Raw genomic sequence first — 22,542 nt, 5'->3', positions numbered from 1 at the left:
CACTGGGGAGGGGGAGCAGTAACAGGGGATGGTATATATATGATGGTAAGAGGCTGCACTTCATGTCTGTGCATTGTATGCTGCTGTGTGCTGATTCCCCCTTCCCATTTATGGAGTCTGGTGACCTGTATGCGACCTCATCTCTGCTACAGTACAGTCTGATGATGCTGGGTGTACAGAGCCAGCATAACCAGGTTACTCTCACTATACTGTATATGTGACACACTCCTAGTGTGATGCTGCACCTTGCTCTGGAGAACACATCATAGGCCCAGTTTCCAGCCCTGTCTCTCGTCTATTGTATGTAGGTAGCATGACTGACTGGGGACATGGACCTTGCAGTTTTCTGCACATACACTTATGGCTGCATGCAGCTTATACTAGACCTACATATTATATTTTCTTACGATATATGTGCAGCTGGTGATTAGAGAGCCTGTCGGTAACTGCTGTAGAGGAGCAGGCGGCTTCTCCTTCATTGTTACAGCATATAACACAGCATTGCCCATCATCGAATTTATCTGACCTTATGATGGCACATTTTCCAGTATCAACCTGTAATATACCTTGGTTGTAAACTTACATGGGGTTTTCATCTTCACTTATCCCACAGCTTGTGCAGTTGGGGGGGTCCTTGAAGTTGGTTATAAATTGGTCTGGGGGATCCATTGGGATATGGATTCCTCTTTTTGGAATTTAATTTGGTTCTTGATCTGGTGAATGGTAGAGGGGATTTTCAGCAAGGGTTTGTTGAATCCTCAGGAAGTTCAAGTGAAAATTGGAACCCTGTGGTTGTGGTGCTCCCAAGCCAGTGGGGTAACGACTGGGAGTAATTGTTGGTACATTTTATGTTCACTTTGTTTGCTAATCGCCAGATCTTATGAGCTTCAAGGACTCATCCCAGCATGTTAATGTTCTTTATGCTTTGATGTTTTATTGTATGTTGTTTTAATTCTTATATTGTCCCCTTCATATATTTGCAGGAATGGTGTATACCCACTGAGTGCTTAATTTTATATTACCTAAGATGGTGGATAGCACAGACTGAGTGGATTACCTGGAGCCGGGCAGTTGGGGGGTCCTTGAAGTTGGTTACAAATTGGTCTGGAGGATCCATTGGGATATGGATTCCTCCTTTTGGTATTAAGTATGGTTCTGGATCTGGTGCAACGGGGAGGGGAGTTTCGGCAAGGGTTTGTCGGATCGTCAGGAAGTTCAAGTGAACATTGGAACCCTGTGGTTATGGTGCTCCCGAGCCAGTGGGGTAACAGCTGGGAGTAATTGTTGGTACATTTTATGTTCACTTTATGTTTGGTAATCGCCAGATCTTATGAGCTTCAAGGACTCCTCCCAGCGAGCTAAAGTTATTTATGCTTTGTTGGGTTATTGTATGTTTGTTTTAATAAAGGTGTGTATAAAAAAAAAAAAAAGCACTTATTTGTTTCTTTTCTAGTTGGTCCTTGAAGCTAATTATAATTTGGTCAGTAGGGGTAACCATCTCAGGTATGGACCCTCTGTTTAGGGGGGTATTCATCATAGTATGACCCCTTGTGTGGAGGATTAAACATCTTGGGTATGGCCCCTGGATGGAGGGGTGTACATCACAGTATGACCCCCTGGTATGGAGGGGTAACCATCTTTGGTATGGCCCCCTGGTGTGGAGGAGTGACCATCACGGTATGGCCCCCTGGTCTCCAGAAGCATTTATATCTTACAAGACCCTGTTAGGGTAAAGTCCCTATGGTCATGGCAATTATATTTTACATGCCTACAAATTAGAGTACAAGTCCTACAATGGCCAGTAATAGTGCTATTTCTCATATACAAACACATGACGGTTTTTATTCTGAAAAGTCATCTGAAATTAAAAGTAAGCTTTAAGTAACACTAGCTGAAATGTTTCTAATTTTAGCTGAGAGCTTTCAAGGGTAGCGTTATATTAATAATTCAGCTGTAGTCAGAGCCAAAACCTACAAACCTGGCACCGCTTTTCAAACTGACCTATTTACTTTTTTTTTTAATGTAATAATTTTTTTAGTTTCAAATACTTTTATTTATTTTTATTAAAGAACAAGTCTCAGCATTTTTTTATTCTGTAATCCATCCTAATTAATTATATAATGGTTTGTAAATGTAATAAAATGCTGACCAATTGCCATTTTCTTTGGTTTACTGCCCCGTTCCAGTCCTCTTCTAGCCCACGTGACCTTTCTGCAACTTTCCTAGCTTCCACAGCTTTCCCAGTGTAAATCCAAGAGTCTCAGAATGAGGCTTCATAGACACATCTAGAAAGTGACTTTTGGTCCACAGGCAAACACCTGTGTGAGTCAGATAGCTGCACTGTAAACCCTGAGGAGACTGCAATTAGTAAGTATTTTACTACACTTGCACACCATTATATACATAATTAGGACAGATTACACAATACAAATTTTGCTAAGCCTTCTTTAAGCTACGTTTCTAATATTGCATCTCTGTACAGATTTTGCCGTTTTCCCCAGAGGAACTTGAAATCTAATTTTTACCACATATAGGGGCCGACATACAATATAGAAGGGCAAAAAACTTTTAGTATTACAGAGCTAACCGTTGAGACAATGTTCCTTGGACCAGGATTAGACGAGTGTATTAAAAATCTTAATTTTTCATCCAGAAAAAAAACTAATTTTTTATCAGTATTATTGCCTTCCATGTGCAATCCAAATGGCTATATGGTCATTTTTTCCATCCTAATACAATCCATATTATTGTTTTTTTGAAGCTGTATGAAATCCTTTTGCATTCATTTTTACAAGCAATTTAATAATTAAAGGGAAATAGTTTGCTGTGTTAAATAAATGTAATGGATCTGTGAAAAATGTTTAGCGTATAGATGAAAACCCAAATGGGATTTTTTCTCACACCTTTTGACTTACAATCGGCAGGTCTGATCCACAAAATGGATCAAAGTAGTGCATGCTGCAATTTTTTTGTACATGGAACATCAGCCATGAAGTAAATTAAATTTAATTTTACAAATAGTTATGGTTGATTTTCAGCTAATATTGTTTGGTATGAACATTCATATATAATTCCATGCAGCAAATATGGATATAAGGTAGAACAGCATAATGCCTAGTGACTATCTCCAATATTGCTGTAGTCAAAGTATAGAAAATGCTCTGCAGAATGCCTGAACCATAAAGGCTTAAAAAAGTGAAGGTGGCGGTTGTAGTTGTACTCAGGTCCTGTATCCGGAGGGGTGGCAAAAAGGTCCCTTTGGCCAATAATATGGACATTTTCCAGCCACGACTCATTATACTGATCACAGAAGCCCTGAAAATAACAAAAATATGCAACAAAAACCCATGTAAAAAAATACACTGTAAAAACACTTTTTCCTTCCAACACATCAGGATTTCCAGCAGAATTTTCTAATGCTAAACCTGAGCATGTGCACGTAGCCTAAGGCTACGTTCACACGTTCAGTTTTTTCATCAGTTTTTTTTCCTGTCCTGTTTTGAAAAACCGCAGCTAAAATTCAGCGCTGATTTTAGCTGCGGATTTTGATCCTTTTTCTTCTGCGGATTCCACTGCGGGTTTCCAAATGCAGTTTCCTATTGGTGCTGCTGGAAACCCGCAGCGGAATCCGGAGAAAGAATTGACATGGTACTTCTTTTTTCCGCAGGCAAATCCGCGCGGATTTTCCTGGGGAAAAAAGGATCGTCGGCACAGCGGATTTTGTTTTCCATTGGGTTACATTGTACTGTAACCTACATGGAAAACGGATGCGGATCCGCAGCTGAAATTCCGCTCCGGATCCGCACCAAAAAACGCACCGTGTGAACATAGCCTTAGTCCCTGTTCTGTGTCCTGCCCCTACCATTCATTATAAGTTAGCATCACTATGAGTTAGGGGTTGGGAGAAGACATTATCATGGTCATATAATAAAATGGGGGTGGGGTGGGAGAGTATGCTATCGGTTACTTAGCAAAATTTGGACCTTGCCCCTACCTACATGTTGGTGAGATGTATGGGTCCTCATAGCGTTCAAAATCTTATAAAAACATACTTGTTCATCACCTGTATTAGGATGTCCCCATCCTGATTCTTTCCTGGTATAATGTTCTCCATCCTGGGCCTTCTTCCAGTAATAATGTCCTCCATCATGTACTTCTTCTTAGGATGTTTCTCAATCTATCCTCCTTCTTGGTATAATATCCCTCATCCTAGTCCCCTTAGATCCCGGTCAGACGCCTCTCACCCAGCTAAATCAGATCTCACATTTTGCACTGATGAGGGGCAGTACTCCAAAACACAGTGTCTGCAAATTGAGATTGAGATTTTGGTTTTGGCTTTTATCCTAAGCCATGTGACAAGGCTCGTTAGAGAGTCGACTTTGACTTTTAGGTTTGCCACTTCCTGTAGGTGGCACTAGAGTTCTAGTCCTCTTTCTCTCTGAAGAGACAATTTGCATATTTCCCAGAGGAGACTTGCAGATTAAAAGTCTACTCACCACGGCATGTCGGGTTTGACGTGTCGCTCTCCACAAGGAGGATCTATAATAGTATGAGCACACATGCCTAAACTGATTTTTCTCTGCAAACTTCTTTGGCCGTCACTCAAATGTTGGTATTGTATGCGCCTATGTCTTTTAAAAGACCCCCTTGTGAAGAGTATTGGAGATATAATTTCATGTCAATCATTCGTGTCCTTATTTGGCAGGGGATTATGAAATCCCCTTCCCATGTGCAGCTGTAACAGGACACCAGGTGGTCAAGCCTCAAAAGGCTGCAAGTGACAGATCTCACACCTTGAGCCAGCTAAGCTCAGAGCAAAATGTTTGCTTGCAAAATAGACACATACAGTCTAACTTCTTTGTTGAGTCAGCTATGATTTCATAAGGAGAATATGGACTTATCGTACGTCCTGGTTACATACCGGTTTCATTATCGAGATCTCTGGACAGGACTTGATCCGTTCTAGCACCAAAGGGTTGGGTGATACATAGGATGGCTAGTAGGAACCAGATAGCAAAGATGTGTTTAGTCTCAACACATAGCCAGGGGCCGGGCCGGATCCAATGGTGCCAAAACCTCCTCCCTAGGACCGTCCATTAGGAGTTATGACCCATCTTAACTTTTGGAGTTTTTAAGCTGCTAGAGGCAAAGGGAATGAGATTTAGGTTTAGCCCAGAAGGCAGGAGGGGAGTGACCCAAAGGGAATAAAGGCTGGTTTACACTAGCCTTTACATGTGTCCTCTCTGTTTGTTATGGTTGCGGGTTACTTCGGATGTGATGTGGGGGCCACGTCAAATAATGTCCTGTGAAGGACCTAGGAACCAGCTGGCAGCCCATGCCCACTGTGGCAAAGCACACACATGGTCTAACATCAAACCGTTAATTGATATGATCGATCTGCTTATATATTTTGTCCTACCACTATTGTATTTGCATATCTGATCATTGTATATGTATAACCATTGTGTATATTGTGTATTGTCTAGTGTGCCCTTAAGGTGATTAAATATATAGTTTAATCTTGGGCTGATCTTTTATCTCGATCCACATGTTTATTTCTCGGTTTAACTTTCCATGCTACTGGGGCTAGTTTCTGGCCTGATATAATCCCTTTAACGGAACGGGCTTATATCTAACAAGGAACTGGTGGCAGTCCTATGTGACTGACCAGGCACTCTTTCACTGGTGCTAGTGAAAGGGTCCTCTCAGCCTGTCAGGTCAGGGTTGTGAGCAAGTGTGGTGCCATGCCAGTGCCAGAGCCACATCCTCTTACTCCCCATGCCTCCCTGGGCCCATGGGGTGTCTGTGTAAAACTGTACCTAGCTGATTTTACGTGTCCCCAGGGAGTGCATTGGTGAAAGTGGGGAGACTGCATTTTGTGATCCTTCTGACGCAGAAGTGACGGGGTGGCGAGGTGAGGGTTCAACACACCCCTTATAGGAGTTTTCCACAAAGTTCATTTTAATCAATAGATGTTGGAATAATAATAATTTCCACAACTGGATGTGTTAAAAAATGTTCCTGAGCTGAGATAATCTTATAAATGTGCCCCTGCTGTGTACTGTGTCATGGCTGTGTCTGACCATGCAGGTACATGGTTTGATCATACCACAGGTCCTAGGCAAGGGAGAACAAAAAATAGTATGCAGATAATACTACATGGGCTTGGGGGCATGACAAAACATGGCAACGCCAGCTTGTCTAATTCTTGACAAGCTGTGGCATACTCTACATTACAATTCTTACACCAATCTATGACTGGAGTAAGATTTGTGGCATGTCGCACATAGGGGCTGGACAATTTTAAGGCTCACATGCGCCTTTTAATTAATCAATCAAGCTCCTCTTACTTCACCACGCACCCAAGACTGATGTGAACAACATTGGTCTTGATAAGTCAGGGCCTTTGTCACTTCTTGGTTGACATCACTCAAGCTTGTACTCAATCAGTAACTCTGCACGGACCATGCATCCAAGCTCACTTAGTGTCATTGCTGACTCTCATTGTCTCCTTAGTTCTATGGCTGCTTCTTGGTACTGTAATGCATTATGCAGACAGGCGCCAGCGATAAGAGCCTTCAATGTGAGCACGGATTGACTCTTGCAGTGTCCATGCTGAGGTGCAGAGAGTTGATTTATGCCCAGGCAGCGCTCTCTTGAAGGCGGTCAATCAAGATGTGAGTGCAAATTGAGGAGACATAGCCGTGGACTGAGCCCTTGGCCACACCAATGGTGCACCGAAGCCCACTACCCCTTCATACTTTTATAAGCAGTTTAATTAGCATTGGATGTAAAGAGTTTAGTTGTTTTCTATGCTTAATCAAAATGGCCAGATTGACAAACTTTTGCTGAGGCTGTATTCACACGTTGTATTTTTGCAGCATTTTTTTTCTGCAGGCAAAACCTACTCTCTTGGCAGTAAAGAGGCTAATTATAAAAAGGCATTGGTGCATTTATGCTGCTTTTTTTGTAGATTGTACGTGTCATTTATTTACAATATTAAAAAAAATAGTTTTACTTACCAAAAACACAGCAAAATGCATGGTTGTGGTTTTTGTTACTTACTGTGTTGTAAGAATGTCTTTTTGATATATGAGGTATTTAGGACTGAATCATTTACATACATGCCTTATTTAATTCTAAAGGTCACAGTAGTAGTTTGGAACAAAGAAAATTTATATTGTTGGACGACATATGGGGAAAAAAACAGTCTAGGGGGGCAAAAGATATAAATTTAGTCTAGAACACAATCCACACAAGAATTATCTTCAAATTGCATATCTAAACGTCTAGTAATGGTTTTTCAACAGCCATCTATTTAAATAAACCACAAACACATATTGTGAACTCAGTGAATAGTGCATGACATTTTGAAATAAATGCAGTATTTTATTGGCAATGTCCTTTTATTCTAGTACTGTAATCATTCGGAATCCTAATGGATTTCTAGTGTAGGCTGAAGAAAGCAATGTTCCTATGCTGCCATCTGCTGGCTGTTGTGGTCTCTGCTTAAGCATTTTTCATTTCTGTCTGTTTAGTTGAAACAAAGTGAAGCAAATGCTGACACCAAAGAAAAACTACCCCTGCGTCTACGGATCTTTGAAAAATTCCCCAACAGACCTCAAATGGTGAAGATCTCCAAATTGCCTTCAGATTTTACTGTCCCAAAAATAAGGTAATTTTTTTTCCTTATTGAATTAATTTTATTCATTATTCTGCATCTTAGCCATCAATCCGGTGATATCCGCATTCAAGGTACTCCCAAATTACAAATTATTCAGATTGTTGATATTTTTCAATTGTGGTTCTCAAGTCCTCAGACAGATCTCTTCTCCTCATTCTGTTCTCCATGCTTAGTGAGGCACACACAGACACACAATGCAAAGATTGAGACAACTTCTCCCCTTTTTATCTGGTTTCAGGTGTGATTTTCATATTACCCACACCTGTTACTTGCCACAGGTGAGTTTGAATGAGCATCACATGCTTGAAACAAGACTAAATCCCCAGATCTACGTCTTTCTAAAGAACCTAATAACTGTAAGATACAATATTGTTATGCTCTAGGAAGACATCTAGGCCTCTATTGAACCCCTCGACTGAGTTCGCCATCACCACCTCCTCAGGCAAGGAATTCCAGGTTCCCACTGCCCTAACAGTAAAGAATCCTCTTCTATGTTGGTGGAAAAACCTTCTCTTCTCCAGACACAGAGAATGCCCCCTTGTGACAGTCACCTTCCTTGGTATAAACAGATCCTCGGAGAGATATTTGTATTGTCTCCTTATGTACTTATACATGGTTATTAGATCGCCCCTCAGTCGTCTTTTTTCTAGACTAAATAATCCTAGCTTTGCTAATCTCTCTGGGTATTGTAGTTCCCCCATCCCCTTTATTAATTTTGTTGCCCTCCTTTGTACTCTCTCTAGTTCCATTATATCCTTCCTGAGCACCGGTGCCCAAAACTGTACACAGTACTCCATGTGCGGTCTAACCAGGGATCTGTACAGAGGCAGTATAATGCTCTCATCATGTGTATCCAAACCTCTTTTAATGCACCCCATTATCCTGTTTGCCTTGGCAGCTGCTGCCTGGCACTGGCTGCTACAGGTAAGTTTATCATTAACTAGGATCCCCAAGTCCTTCTCCATGTCAGATTTACCCAGTGGTTTCCCATTCAGTGTGTAATGGTGATATTGATTCCTTCTTCCCATGTGTATAACCTTACATTTATCATTGTTAAACCTCATCTGCCACCTCTCGACCCAAGTTTCCAACTTATCCAGATTCATCTGTAGCAGAATACTATCTTCTATTGTATTCACTGCTTTACATAGTTTTGTATCATCTGCAAATATCGATATTTTACTGTGTAAACCTTCTACCAGATCGTTAATAAATATGTTGAAGAGAATAGATTTAAAATAGATTTATGTATTTTAATCTTATTTAGCCGGTTTCACACCTCTCTTTGGGTTAGATTGGTGACCCGTAGGCTATGTGCACACGTTGCGGATTTAGTGCGGATCCGCAGTGGATTTTTCCGCGCAGAAACGCTGCAGATCTGCACTGTGATTTACAGTACAATGTAAATCAATGTGAAAAAAAAAAAGCTGTGCAGATGGTGCGGAAAAATCCGCGTGGAAACGCTGCGGATTTAAAAGTGCATGTCACTTCTTTTGTGCGGATCTGCAGCGTTTCTGCACCCTTCCATTACAGAAATCCGCAGTGGTAAAAACCGCAGAAAATCAGCACAAAATCCGCATCAATTCCGCATGAAAAACGCACAAAATCCGCATAAAATCCACGGCAAATCTGCACCTGCGCATTCTGCCAGGAGATGCAGATTTTGTGCAGAAAATTCTGCACCCCTTTCCGCAACGTGTGCACATAGCCTTAATATAGGGTTTTCTTTGTCTCTCGGCATTTCACCTAGCATTTCATTTTCCACCGTGAATACCGTGGAGAAGAAGGCGTTTAATATATTAGCTTTTTCCTCGTCATCTACAACCATTCTTTCCTCACAATTTTTTAAGGGGCCTACACTTTCACTTTTACTATTGATATAGTTGAAGAACAGTTTGGGATTAGTTTTACTCTCCTTAGCAATGTGCTTCTCTTCAACGGTGCCATCCTGCTTTAATAGTTTAAATGCTTTCTTTTTAATTGCCCCTTTTACTTCTTTGTTTAGCCACATTGGGTTTTTCCTATTTCTCGTCCTTTTATTCCCACAAGGTATATGTAATGCTCGCGCCCTGACTGGTTGACAGGAGTGTGGGGGTGTGGCCCCACTGTGCCACAAACCAGACTACCCTGGAAGGGGCGTGACTAAGCAGCTACCTTGGTGTTCACTAGAGCCTCTGATGGTGAGGTCAGGCTTGTGTGGCAGGTACCACTCCAGGGCAGTGTCTGACTGTAGCAGCTGATCCCACTGGGGGATGGAACGCTAGGACAGGTGCGGGCAACAGGCTCGACTGGCAGACAGGCAGATGAGCATGGCTGAGACACTGGCAGGCGGGCACGGCTGAGACACTGGCAGGCGGGCACGGCTGAGACACTGGCAGGCGGGCACGGCTGAGACACTGGCAGGCGGGCACGGCTGAGACACTGGCAGGCGGGCACGGCTGAGACACTGGCAGGTGGGCACGGCTGAGACACTGGCAGGCGGGCACGGCTGAGACAGAAGGGGCAGGAACTGACTTGGGAAGGACAGAGTTACAGAGTAGAATGACTGGATGAGCTGAAACTGATTCTGAGAGGACAGAAACACGGACAAGTATGAATGGCATATGGGAACAGGTAGGAGCCGGTTCAGACAGGAACCGGTAGGAACCGGTTCAGACTAGAGGGCAGAACCACAGGGTGCGGTGCAGGGCAGAACCACAAGGTGCAGAGCAAAGGGCAGAGCTGCGCCGCAAGGTGCGGAGCAAAGATAGAAGCAGAGCCGCAGGGTGCCGAGCAAAGAGGGGAGCAGAGCCGCAGGGTGCAGAGCAAAGGGGAGCAGAGCCGCAGGGTGCAGAGCAAAGAGGGGAACAGAGCCGCAGGGTGCTGAGCAAAGAGCGGAGCAGTGCAGAGCAAAAAGTGGAGCAGAGCCACAGGGTGCAGAGCAAAGAGTGGAGCAGAGCCGCAGGGTGCAGAGAAAAGAGCGTCACAGAGCCACAGGGTGCAGAACAAAGAGCAGGGTGCAAAGCAAAGAGTGGTGCAGGACCGCAGGGTGCAGAGCAAAGAGCATAGAAGAGCCACAGGTTGAAGAACAAAGAGCAGAGCCGCAAGGTGCAGAGCAAAGAATGGAGCAGAGCCACAGGGTGCAGAACACAGCAGAGCTGCAAGGTGCGGAGCAAGGAGCGGCGCAGAGCCACAGGGTGCAGAGCAAAGAGCTGAGCAGTGCAGAGCAAAGAGTGGAGCTGAGCCACAGGGTGCGGAGCAGAGCCGCAGGGTGCAGAGCAAAGAGTGGAGCAGAGCCGCAGGATGCAGAGCAAAGAGCGGAGCAGAGCCACAGGGTGCAGAACAAAGAGCAGAGCCGCAGGGTGCAGAGCAAAGAGCGGCGCAGAGCCACAGGGTGCAAAACAAAGAGCAGGGTGCAAAGCAAAGAGTGGTGCAGATCCGCAGGGTGCAGAGCAAAGAGCATAGCAGAGCCACAGGTTGAAGAACAAAGAGCAGAACCGCAGGGTGCAGAGCAAAGAATGGAGCAGAGCCACAGGGTGCAGAACACAGAGCAGAGCTGCAGGGTGCGGAGTAAAGAGTGGCGCAGAGCCGCAGGATGCAGAGCAAAGAGCAGAGCCACAGGGTGCAGAACAAAGAACAGAGCCTCAGGGTGCAGAGCAATGAGCGGCGCAGAGCCACAGGGTGCAGAACAAAGAGCAGGGTGCAAAGCAAAGAGTGGTGCAGATCCGCAGGGTGCAGAGCAAAGAGCGTAGCAGAGCCACAGGTTGAAGAACAAAGAGCAGAGCCGCAAGGTGCAGAGCAAAGAATGGAGCAGAGCCACAGGGTGCAGAACACAGAGCAGAGCTGCAGGGTGCGGAGCAAAGAGCGGCGCAGAGCCGCAGGGTGCGGAGCAAAGCAGAGCCGAAGGAGGCAGAGCAAAGAGGAGAGCCGAAAGAGGCGGAGCCAAGAGCAGAACCGCTGGAGTCAGAGCCAAGAGCAGAATGAGTGAACACAAAGAAACACACAGTTGAATAGGAAAGGCAACAGACAGGGATATAAACAGACACAGGTATAGAACTAAGTTGAGACAGGGTCAGGAACGGGACAAGGCACAGAAACAAGGACTCAGACCAGGGTACAAAGCCCCACTGGGTGGCAGTAATGAGAAACACAGGTACAGGCCAGGGTACGAAGCCCCTCTGGGTGGCTGACACAAGAGAAATAGCAAGACAGGACCTGGTACCTCAGGAGCAAGACACTAACTGAGAAAGGAAGTTGCTCAGGCATTCCCCTTGGGGTGGGAATGCTATAAGTACCTGATGCCTCTTGGCAATTGGCTGGGGACAACTTAGGAGAATGCACACAGTCTCAATAAGAGTCAGGGAGCTGCCCCCCTATGCACACAGCCAGGAAGTATGCAGAGAGCAGGCAGGAGGCACAGAGCATGGAGCAAGCAGAAGATAGAACTCACAGCATGGCCTGGAGTAGTGAGTAAGTTGGTGTGTAAGGCAGGTGGGGAATGGGAGGCCATGCAGTGATGCCGGCAGGGTTGTTACAGTATAAACCACTTACAGTGCCTATTTAGGATGTTCTTACACATTTCCCATTTATTATCTGTATTCTTATTTCTGAGGACATTGTCCCAGTCAACCAGATTAAGGGCATCTCTAAGCTGGTCAAACTTTGCCTTCGTAAAGTTCAGTGTTTTTGTGACTCCCTGACAGGTCACCCTTGCGAAAGACAAGTGATACTGTACAATATTGTGTTCGCTATTTCCTAGATGCCCGACTACCTGTAGATTTGTTATTCTGTCCGGTCTATTAGATAGTATTAGGTCTAAAAGTGCTTGACCTCTGGTTGGATTCTGCACCAAATGTGAAAGATAATTTTTCTTGGTTATTAGCAGAAACCTGTTGCCTTTATGGGTTTCACAGGTCTCTGTTTCCCAGTTAATATCCGGGTAGTTAAAGTCCCCTCATAACAAGGACCTCATTATGGGTTGCAGCTTCATCTATCTGCCTTAGTAGTAGACTTTCCATGTTTCTGTTATATTTGGCGGTTTGTAACAGACCCAATGAGAATTTTGTTGCTATTTTTCCCTCCATGTATTTCGACCCATATGGACTCGACATCCTCATTCCCTTCGCTAATATCCTCCCTTAAAGTGGACTTTAGACCAGACATTACATAAAGACAACCCCCTCTCCGATTTTTACGATCCTTTCTAAACAGACTGTGACCCTGTAAGTTAACTGCCCAGTCACAGCTTTCATCTAACCATGTCTCGGTTATTCCCACTATGTCATAGTTACCTGTGTTTTAGAAATTTTCTTAACTCCCTTCTGAGTATGTTGTCTTGGGTCTTCTTTGCCGCACCTTATATCCTTCATCAGTATAATTTCTGGCTTCATGTTCGAGTCTAATGTTTTTCTTCCCATCCCCATTCTTCTTCTAGTTTAACTCCCTCCTGATGAGTGTAGCAAGTCTTCTGGCAAATTTGTGTTGCCCAGGTTTGTTGAGGAGTAGGCCGTCTCTGGCTAGGAGCCTGTCGTACAGGTAATTCACACTATGGTCCAGGAATCCAAATCCTTGTTGACTGCACCATCGTCTTAGAGATTTGTTTGCATCAAGGATCCTGTTCCATCTCCTGGTTCCATGCCCGTCTACTGGAAGGATAGAAGAAAAAACTACCTATGCATCCAGTTCCTTTACTTTCTTCCCCAACTCTTCAAAGTCCTTGCAGATTGTCGCTAGGTCCTTCCTTGCTGTGTCATTGGTGCCAACATGTATCAGAAGAAATGGGTGGACGGCTTTGGAAGTGATGAGCTTTGGTGTCCTATTTGTCACATCCTTGATCTTCGCACCTGGGAGGCAACATACTTTTCTTGCGGTTATGTCCGGTCTGTAGATGGCTGCTTCTGTGCCTCTCAGTAGTGAGTCTCCCACCACTGCCACTCTTCTTGGCTGTACTTTTTGTTGTCACTTCTGGGTGTTGTTGTGTGTCCTTTTCTTCTTTGTTTGCTGGTAGTGCCTCATCCTTAGGTGTGCTATTTTCGTCCTCCACAAGGCCTTCGTATTGGTTTCTCAGTTGTGTGGTTGGTGATGTCTCCATGGTCTTCTTGCTTCTTTTGGTCACATGCTTCCACTCATCTGCTTTTGGAGGTTCTCTGACACTTTTTTCACCTTCTGTGACAGTAGAGATGCTTCTGTTGTGTCTAGGAAGTTTTCATTTTCTTTGATGAGTTGCAATTCTTTCTTTGAGACCCCGCACCTTTTCTTCTAAAAGGGCCAGTAGTCTACACTTCTGGCAGGTGAAGTTGGATTCTTCTTCTGGTCGATCTGTGAACATGTAGCACATGTTGGAGCTCACCATGTAGGTTGTCACGTCTGCCATGTTGCTCCTAGATCCTGCTGACTTGCTGTGTGTCTTGCTTCTTGTGTAATCTACTGAGTGTTTTCCTTCTTGTGTAATCAATTCAATCAGCCGAGCTTTCTTGCAATAATGTCCTATAGGCAAAAATTTGCGCGCCGTAAGGTTTGGCGATGCTTTCCAAGCAGCTGGTCCCGGCTGTACCCAATGATCTTCTTGCTAAGGGAGACTTTTTGCTTCTCCCATAAGGCACAATATACAAATTGTCTTCTTCAAGCTTCAATCCCTGGTTTGGCGATGCTTTGCAAGCATCTGGTCCCGGCTGTACCCAATGATCTTCTTGCTGAGGGAGACTCTTCGCTTTTCCCAGAAGGTACCTGGAATATGCAAATTATCCTCTTCAAGCTTCAATCCCTGGTTTGAAGACGACAATTTTCTTTTTCTTTTTTCTTTAAACACAGCAGTAACCTGTATTTTTCCATAGAATACTCATTACAAAAATATGGTAATAATTGTGTGCCAGAAAAATAACACCTGGGAAATTTTATGGGAAAAGTGCATGAAAATCATAATGTTTTTCACAATCCTAAAAAAGTTACACAAAAGTTCTGTAAAGGAAACCTTAATGTGACTCTAACTCACTCACATTCTCTGACTGATATCCTGCAAACTCTGTAACAGTCAAGTGAAGTCACTGAAATCAAGCTAAATTTTTGTGTTTTTTTCTTTGTATTATTGCATTATGTGCAAGCCAGGGTGTGGTCACCCTCTTCTGACCTGGACATTGTATATAAGGCTTCCCCAGACTGGTGTTCCACTGGTTGTGCCCAGTCCTTTTGTCTGCCCTTATTTAATATTAGACAGTGTAGGACTGTCCCGATCAGAGTTACCTTGTCGTGGTAGGATGCATTTTATGCTATTTTTTTATTAAAAAAAAGTATTACTAAAAACTCTGTGTTATTTAAATGCACATTTTTGCTTTTTGTTTACTTAGTTACAGCAGGGTTTTTGCTCACTTTTTCTCTTGTAGGTTTTATATGTTTTGAAGCCAATGTTAACATGCGTTTAAGTTCTGCATGTGTACCAACTGAAGTCAAGCTCAATTTTTGTGTTTTAAACTTTGGAACAGTGCCCCACTAAAAGGGAAAAGGGAATCAATGGCCAAGTTTTTACTGCCTCATCTGAGACCATCATGATGTAGAGACTGAGACCCTGATTTCAGACATGTACTGTATCACTTACTGGGCTGCTTGCTGTTGATTTCATAAAATCTATATTTTATCTGCTGCAAATCCACCAGTTCTCTGAAAGTTGAGCTCTGTATAAGCCCTTCCACACCACACACCTATACTGATTGACAGCTTTCTGTGTACACTGTGCATAGACAGAAAGCTGTCAATCGGTGGTGGGGCAGGGTTATACAGGGCTCATGAGTATGGAGGACCACATGCCGGCAGGTTTACTTTTTCTTTAGTGATAATCACTTACTGATAAAACAGTGGTTTTATGAAAACTACAATAAGAAGCCCAGTAAGTGACAAATCGCTGGAATCAGGGTCTCTGTCTCTAGATCATTCTGCTCTCAGATTGGGTTGCAAAAATCTGGTGGCAGATTCCTTTTAAATCCACTGAACTCTTCTGTACTACTACCAATGCTTATCAAGATCGCATAGCTCTTTATTTACCTGTGTAAAATTGATGCGGCTATAATATCTGAGTTTAATAATGACATGTTCACTTGCTTTTGTCCATATAGTGTAAATTAAGGGAAAGTTGATTTAAGTAGTCCTTAAAGGAACATGACTTCAGAAATAGTACAGTAACCATAGTAAAATATCTGTGTTCAAGTGTTTTAAATCTTGTTTAGCAGAAAATTGTGCTTAAATATAGAGTAAACAACAACCACAAGGTGGATTTCATCAACCAAGGTATAATTTTAATCAGTATAACGGCGCCGCCCTGACACTGTCTGTAGGTTACTGTGCACTATCCTGGTGACAGATTCTCTTTAACCCACTATAGAAAATGTACATGATACCTCAGCACCCGAGTTTTATAATAGTTCTAATCGCTGAATATCCCTGTTCCTATTCTGTCCTCTACAGTTTGAGAATTCGCCCTTCCCCTGGGTCCTGACTATAAACTGTCAGAATTAAAGCACTTGACAGAGATCCCAGCTTCCGGCTCCCCTAGCTTCCCCTGACACAGTTTGCTCATTATGATGTGCTATGGTGTTATAGCACATTATTTTTTTCTATCCAAGCGATTAGTTGAATATCCATAGTAACAAATATTCAAAAATAAGTGTCTCTTGTAGATGACTGAAATTTCATTTGAGTAAACCCATTTATATGAAAGAGAACAAGAAATCAAAATTAGGTTTGAGCTGTATTTTACTCAGGTGGAGATTGCATTGCATTTCTAATTAATATAAATGCCCTGTGATTCATAAGCGGGTCACATGTGATGGAGGAGCAAGGATATTGGAATAAATTGATTATCTTTTGCAGGCAATTAAAGTGTAAGAAACTCCACAGAAGACTGTTGTGGCTTCAAAGGTCTAAATATTAAAGCATCGCTCAACACTTTATATTGATGGTCCATCCACAGGATATGCTTTCAATATCAGATTGGTGGGAGTGCCACACATGGCACCTCCACTGATCAGCTGTTTTCTGTGCCGCCAGCCAGATGTGCTCAGTTGCAGAGTTGAACTACACAGATCTGTCAACTGTATGGTGGCGGTCGGGTTACTGCATATCCATGCCTATTTATTTGAATATGGCTGAATATGCAGTACCCCGCTGCAGTCATCATACAGTTGATGGAGTTGTGTGATTCTGCTCTATAACTGATCACTTCCGGCTGCTGCTGGCATCGAGAATGGCTGATTGGCAGGGGACTCGCACCCCCACCAATCTGATACCATTTACTTATCCTATGGATAGACTATAAATATAAAGTACACAATATTGTATAAACTGTACATTATTATCATCATTTACATTTTTATATTTTGATCATCAGTATTATTAATATGTGGCCAATTAAAATGGTTGTCCACTATTTGGACAACCCCTTCTTAAAGGGAACCTGTCAGCAGAATTGTGCACAGTAACCTACAGACAGTGTCAGGTCAGCACCGTTATACTGATTAATGTGATACCTTGGTTGATGAAATCCGTCTTGTGGTTTTTTATTAATTTTTATTTTTGGTTTTGAGTTATGATACGATCGTTCTTCAGGGAGGCCTGTGGGGGGTCTTCATGTGATGCTCTGATTAGGTATTCATAATGCAGACTGCTGACAGGTCACTGATCCCTCACTGACCTGCCCCTAGTTAACATCATGAATACTGTACATACTAAAAAAAAAAAGCCCCTTCTGCAGGCAGTCGCCGGTCTTGGCACCTGCGCTGCAGCATAATCGCATATGTACTGTGTTTATAATTGATGTGCTTGAGGTTATCCTGATATTAAAAGAAAAAAAAAATCCCTTTGAAAATGGCGCCCACCGCACCTGCTCAGTAGTAGCTATGCTATCTGTGTATGTAGAAGTGATTCCCCGATGTAAAATGAAAAATAAAAATATAACCACCTTATGCTTCCATTCGATCCCAGTATTGTTCCATATCAACTCTGAGTCTCCAAGGCTCTCGTGACTCTATTGTGACATGAGTCCTGCAGCCAGTGGACGTTCAAGGAAGAGAGAGTGCAGCAGCCATGTGAAAAAAAAAAAAAGATAAGAAAATAACATTTTATCCCCTCTCAAAAATGGGCGTAGCTGTACATTATGTCCAAATTGTAAGTTATTTACTGCAATCAGGAGTTGTGCCCATGCCATCCATAGTAGGAGTCGACTGTAATACACAGCTGAGCTCCTGCTGCTTGTGCTGGCATTGGACCTGTCGGAAGTTCCGATCACAGCACTGCAACCTCTCAGTTGCTGCTGTCAGTAGGGAGAAATTGCACAGCAAATGAAAAATATAGCTTGTATTTTTTTTCTTCCATTGTGCATGTATTTCTTTTAATTATTGGAAGGATTAAGAAGCTTTCTGAATGCAGTTTTGAACACATTGATGGGTAAACTTTTTTTAAATGGGATCTTGTTTGTAGGTTTGTAGGTTTTCTGACATATAGGCCCTTCAAAGTCACTTCAAAAGGGAATTCCCTAAAAATATAGGTTTTGTACATTTCATTGAAAAAAAAGAAAAAAAAAGCTTGTTAACTTTTAACCCTTTGAACATTCTAACAAAATAACAGTTGCTTCAAAAATTGTCCAGATGTAAAGTAAACATATGGTAAATAATTGATAGATATCTGTGTTAAGGACATAAAAGTTCAAAGTTACATTTTTTTTCCAAATGTCTCAAGTTTTAGATATTTTCATAAATGCAAATCATATTGACTTAAGTTTACCAATAACAAAGTACAAAGTGTCTCAAAAAACATCTCCGAATCAATGAGATGTGTGGAAGCATTACAGACATATTACCACATAAAGTGACTCATTTCACATTTGAAAAATTAGGCCTGGCCAGGAAGGTGAAAACCGGCATCAGCGGTAAGGGGTTAATGAGAACTAGTACTTCTATGTTATTTTTTTGTCTGATAGTTGCTAGACCACAAAAGATTTTTCTGTGGAATAAATAATATTCCTAGAATATTCCCAGATTGTTCTTCGCCTGGTGTCATTAAAGGAATCTGTCAGCACAGAATGACCATTCTAACCAATTACAGGCGTTCGGTGTACACTTGGCGTGGCCAAATAATTAAGTGCACCTTCCTGCCTACTTGTTTTCCATCTCTCTCTGCTCTTCCCTGGCTCTATAAAGCCAAGCTGTCAAAGAAGAGGGGGAGGTGGAGATGGAGTCAAAAGAAGTAGGTGGGAACATGCACCTACTAATATTTGGCCACATCAAGGGTGCACTGAGGAATATGGGCCGATGCGGCACACAACCTCTCAACACACTGTCTCACATGTAACTGAATAGCTTAGGCAATTCACCTGTTGCTGGTCGCCAAACTCATCCTCCACCTCTCCCCATCCATGGCGGTTCGCTCTCAGCCAATAAGAGGGCACTAGTGTTACCCTCAATCCAGCCTAGAATAAAGACATTGAGATAAGCTCTAGAGAAAAAAAAACTGGTGTGATAGAAGAAAACTAACCGCAGCTTTGAAATCAGCATGCCTATTTTAGTTTGAATCTGAAGAAAAATCGAATTCAACAAAAATTATGTTTAAAATTGTTCCCCAGTGAATCGTTCACCTAGCAATTAGTCATTCAACAACTGTTCAACCACCAACCGACTGCAATGTAACATGTATGGCCACCTTAACACTACACTAGTTTCCCTAATATTTATTGTAAGTACACTCAAATAGCAATATTCTAATATGTGACACTGAAGGTTATGGATGATGTAACGATAATGTACATTTTATAATTGTGTAGGAATAGATGTAACCTTTATGTCCCTTGAAGAACCAAAGATATTTCACACATTATTAACATGTTTGTTTTCAAAGTTCTGTTTTATATGATAAAATGATGCTTGCTTGACACTCATTTATTAGTTATATGTCTCAGGATAGTGGATTTTAATGTCTTTCTAAGTGCCACAAATGTCTTTTTTATTCTACAGTTGTGTGCCTGCACATTAAGACACAATTTGCTTCTAAAATTTTTCAACCTTCAGTAAAAATATCATTTTGAAAGTGACAGCTGAATATTAAATACTAGATGGTAGCCCGATTCTAACGCATCGGGTATTCTAGAATATGTATGTAGTTTATGAAGATTTTAGAATAATACATTGAATACACAGGATTCGGCCGGCCGCGACCAATTAGTAAAGCGTGGTTCAAATCCCACGCCAATTTGTGGCCGGACTGCGCCTGTCGCTGATTGTTCGCGGCTGGCCATGTAGTATATAGCAGGCCACGTAGTAAATAGCACAGCCACGTAGTATATTGCACAGCCACGTAGTATATAGCACAGCCCACGTAGTATATAGCACAGCCCACGGAGTATATGGCACAGCCCACTGAGTATATAGCACAGCCACATAGTATATAGCACAGCCCACAGAGTGTATAACAGCCCACATAACATATAACACAGCCACATAGTTTATAACAGCCCACATAGCATATAACACAGCTCACATGGTATATAACAGCCCACGCACGCAGTATACAACACAGCCCACGTAGTGTATAACACAGGCCACGTAGTGTATAACACAGCCCATGTAGTGTATAACACAGCCCACGTAGTGTATAACACAGGCCACGTAGTGTATAACACAGGCCACGTAGTATATTGCACAGCCCACGTAGTATATAGCACAGCCCACGCATGATATTGCACAGCCCACGTAGTACATTGCACAGCCCACGTAGTATATAGCACAGCCCACGTAGTATATAGCACAGCCCACATAGTATATAGCACAGCCCACGTAGTATATTGCACAGCCCACGTAGTATATAGCACAGCCCAAGCAGTATATTGCACATCCCACGTAGTACATTGCACAGCCCACGTAGTATATAGCACAGTCCACGTAGTATATAGCACAGCCCACATAGTATATAGCACAGCCCCTGTAGTATATTGCACAGCCATGTAGTATATTGCACAGCCCACGTAGTATATTGCACAGCCCACGTTGTACATTGCACAGCCCACATTGTACATTGCACAGCCCACGTAGTACATTGCACAGCCCACATATTATATTGCACAGCCCACATAGTATATTGTACAGCCCACGTATTATATTGCACAGCCCACGTAGTATATTGCACAGCCCACGTAGTATATTGCACAGCCCACGTATTATATTGCACAGCCCACATAGTATATTGCACAGCCTACGTAGTATATTGCACAGCCCACATAGTATACTGCACATCCCACGTAGTATATTGCACAGCCCACATAGTATATAGCAACCCACGTAGTATATTGCACAGCCCACGTATTATATTGCACATCCCACGTATTATATTGCACAACCCATGTAGTATATTGCATAGCCCACGTAGTATATAGCACAGCCCACGTAGTATATTGCACAGCCCACATATTATATTGCACAGCCCACGTAGTACATTGCAGAGCCCACATATTATATTTCACAGCCCACGTAGTATATTGCACACCCCACGTAATATATTGCACAGCCCACGTATTATATTGCAGTCCACGTAGTATATTGCACAGCCCACATAGTATATTGCACAGCCCACGTATTATATTGCACAGCCCACGTAGTATATTGCACAGCCCACGTAGTATATTGCACAGCCCACGTAGTATATTGCACAGCCCACATAGTATATTGCACAGCCTACGTAGTATATTGCACAGCCCACATAGTATACTGCACATCCCACGTAGTATATTGCACAGCCCACATAGTATATAGCAGCCCACGTAGTATATTGCACAGCCCATGTATTATATTGCACAGCCCGCGTATTATATTGCACAGCCCATGTAGAATATTGCATAGCCCACGTAGTATATAGCACAGCCCACGTAGTATATTGCACAGCCCACGTATTATATTGCACAGCCCACGTAGTACATTGCACAGCCCACATATTATATTGAACAGCCCACGTAGTATATTGCACACCCCACGTAATATATTGCACAGCCCACGTATTATATTGCAGTCCACGTAGTATATTGCACAGCCCACATATTATATTGCACAGCCCACGTAGTACATTGCACAGCCCACATATTATATTGCACAGCCCACGTAGTATATTGCACACCCCACGTAATATATTGCACAGCCCACGTATTATATTGCAGTCCACGTAGTATGTTGCACAGCCCACAGTATATTGCACAGCCCGCGTAGTATATTGCACAACCACGTAGTATATTGCACAGCCCACGTAGTATATAGCACAGCCCACGTAGTATATAGCACAGCCCTGGTAGTATATTGCACAGCCCACGTATTATATTGCACAGCCCACGTATTATATTGCGCAGCCCACGTTTTCATTGCACAGCCCACATATTATATTGCACAGCCCACGTAGTATATTGCACACCCCACGTAATATATTGCACAGCCCACATATTATATTGCAGTCCATGTAGTATATTGCACAGCCCACATATTATATTGCACAGTCCACATATTATATTGCACAGCCCACGTAGTATATTGCACAGCCCACGTAGTATATTGCACAGCCCACGTATTATATTGCACAGCCCACGCAGTATATTGCACAGCCCACGTAGTATATTGCACACCCCACATAGTATATTGCACAGCCCACGTATTATATTGCACAGCCCACATATTATATTGCACAGCCCACGTATTATATTGCACAGCCCACGTAGTATATTGCACAGCCCACATATTATATTGCACAGCTCGCGTATTATATTGCACAGCCCACGCAGTATATTGCACAGCCCACGTAGTATATAGCAATGTGGGCATCATATCCCTGTTAAAAAGAATTAAAATAAAAAATAGTTATATACT

The 22,542-nt window shown here is 42.8% G+C and overlaps 1 protein-coding gene across 4 annotated transcripts in view; it reads left to right on the top strand.

Moving 5' to 3' along the window:
- NALCN (sodium leak channel, non-selective) overlaps positions 1 to 22,542 on the top strand; it is a 930,735-nt gene that overhangs the window by 685,813 nt on the left and 222,380 nt on the right. For all 4 annotated transcript variants that reach the window (XM_077297076.1, XM_077297075.1, XM_077297074.1 and 1 more), the window contains one exon: positions 7,539 to 7,675. In XM_077297076.1, the coding sequence (XP_077153191.1) occupies positions 7,539 to 7,675 (137 nt within the window). The remainder of the gene's footprint in view (positions 1 to 7,538; positions 7,676 to 22,542) is intronic.

The sequence above is a fragment of the Ranitomeya variabilis genome, chromosome 3 (genome assembly GCF_051348905.1).
Source record: "Ranitomeya variabilis isolate aRanVar5 chromosome 3, aRanVar5.hap1, whole genome shotgun sequence".
Taxonomy (NCBI): domain Eukaryota; kingdom Metazoa; phylum Chordata; class Amphibia; order Anura; family Dendrobatidae; genus Ranitomeya; species Ranitomeya variabilis.
This window is presented reverse-complemented; position numbering and strand designations above follow the sequence as displayed.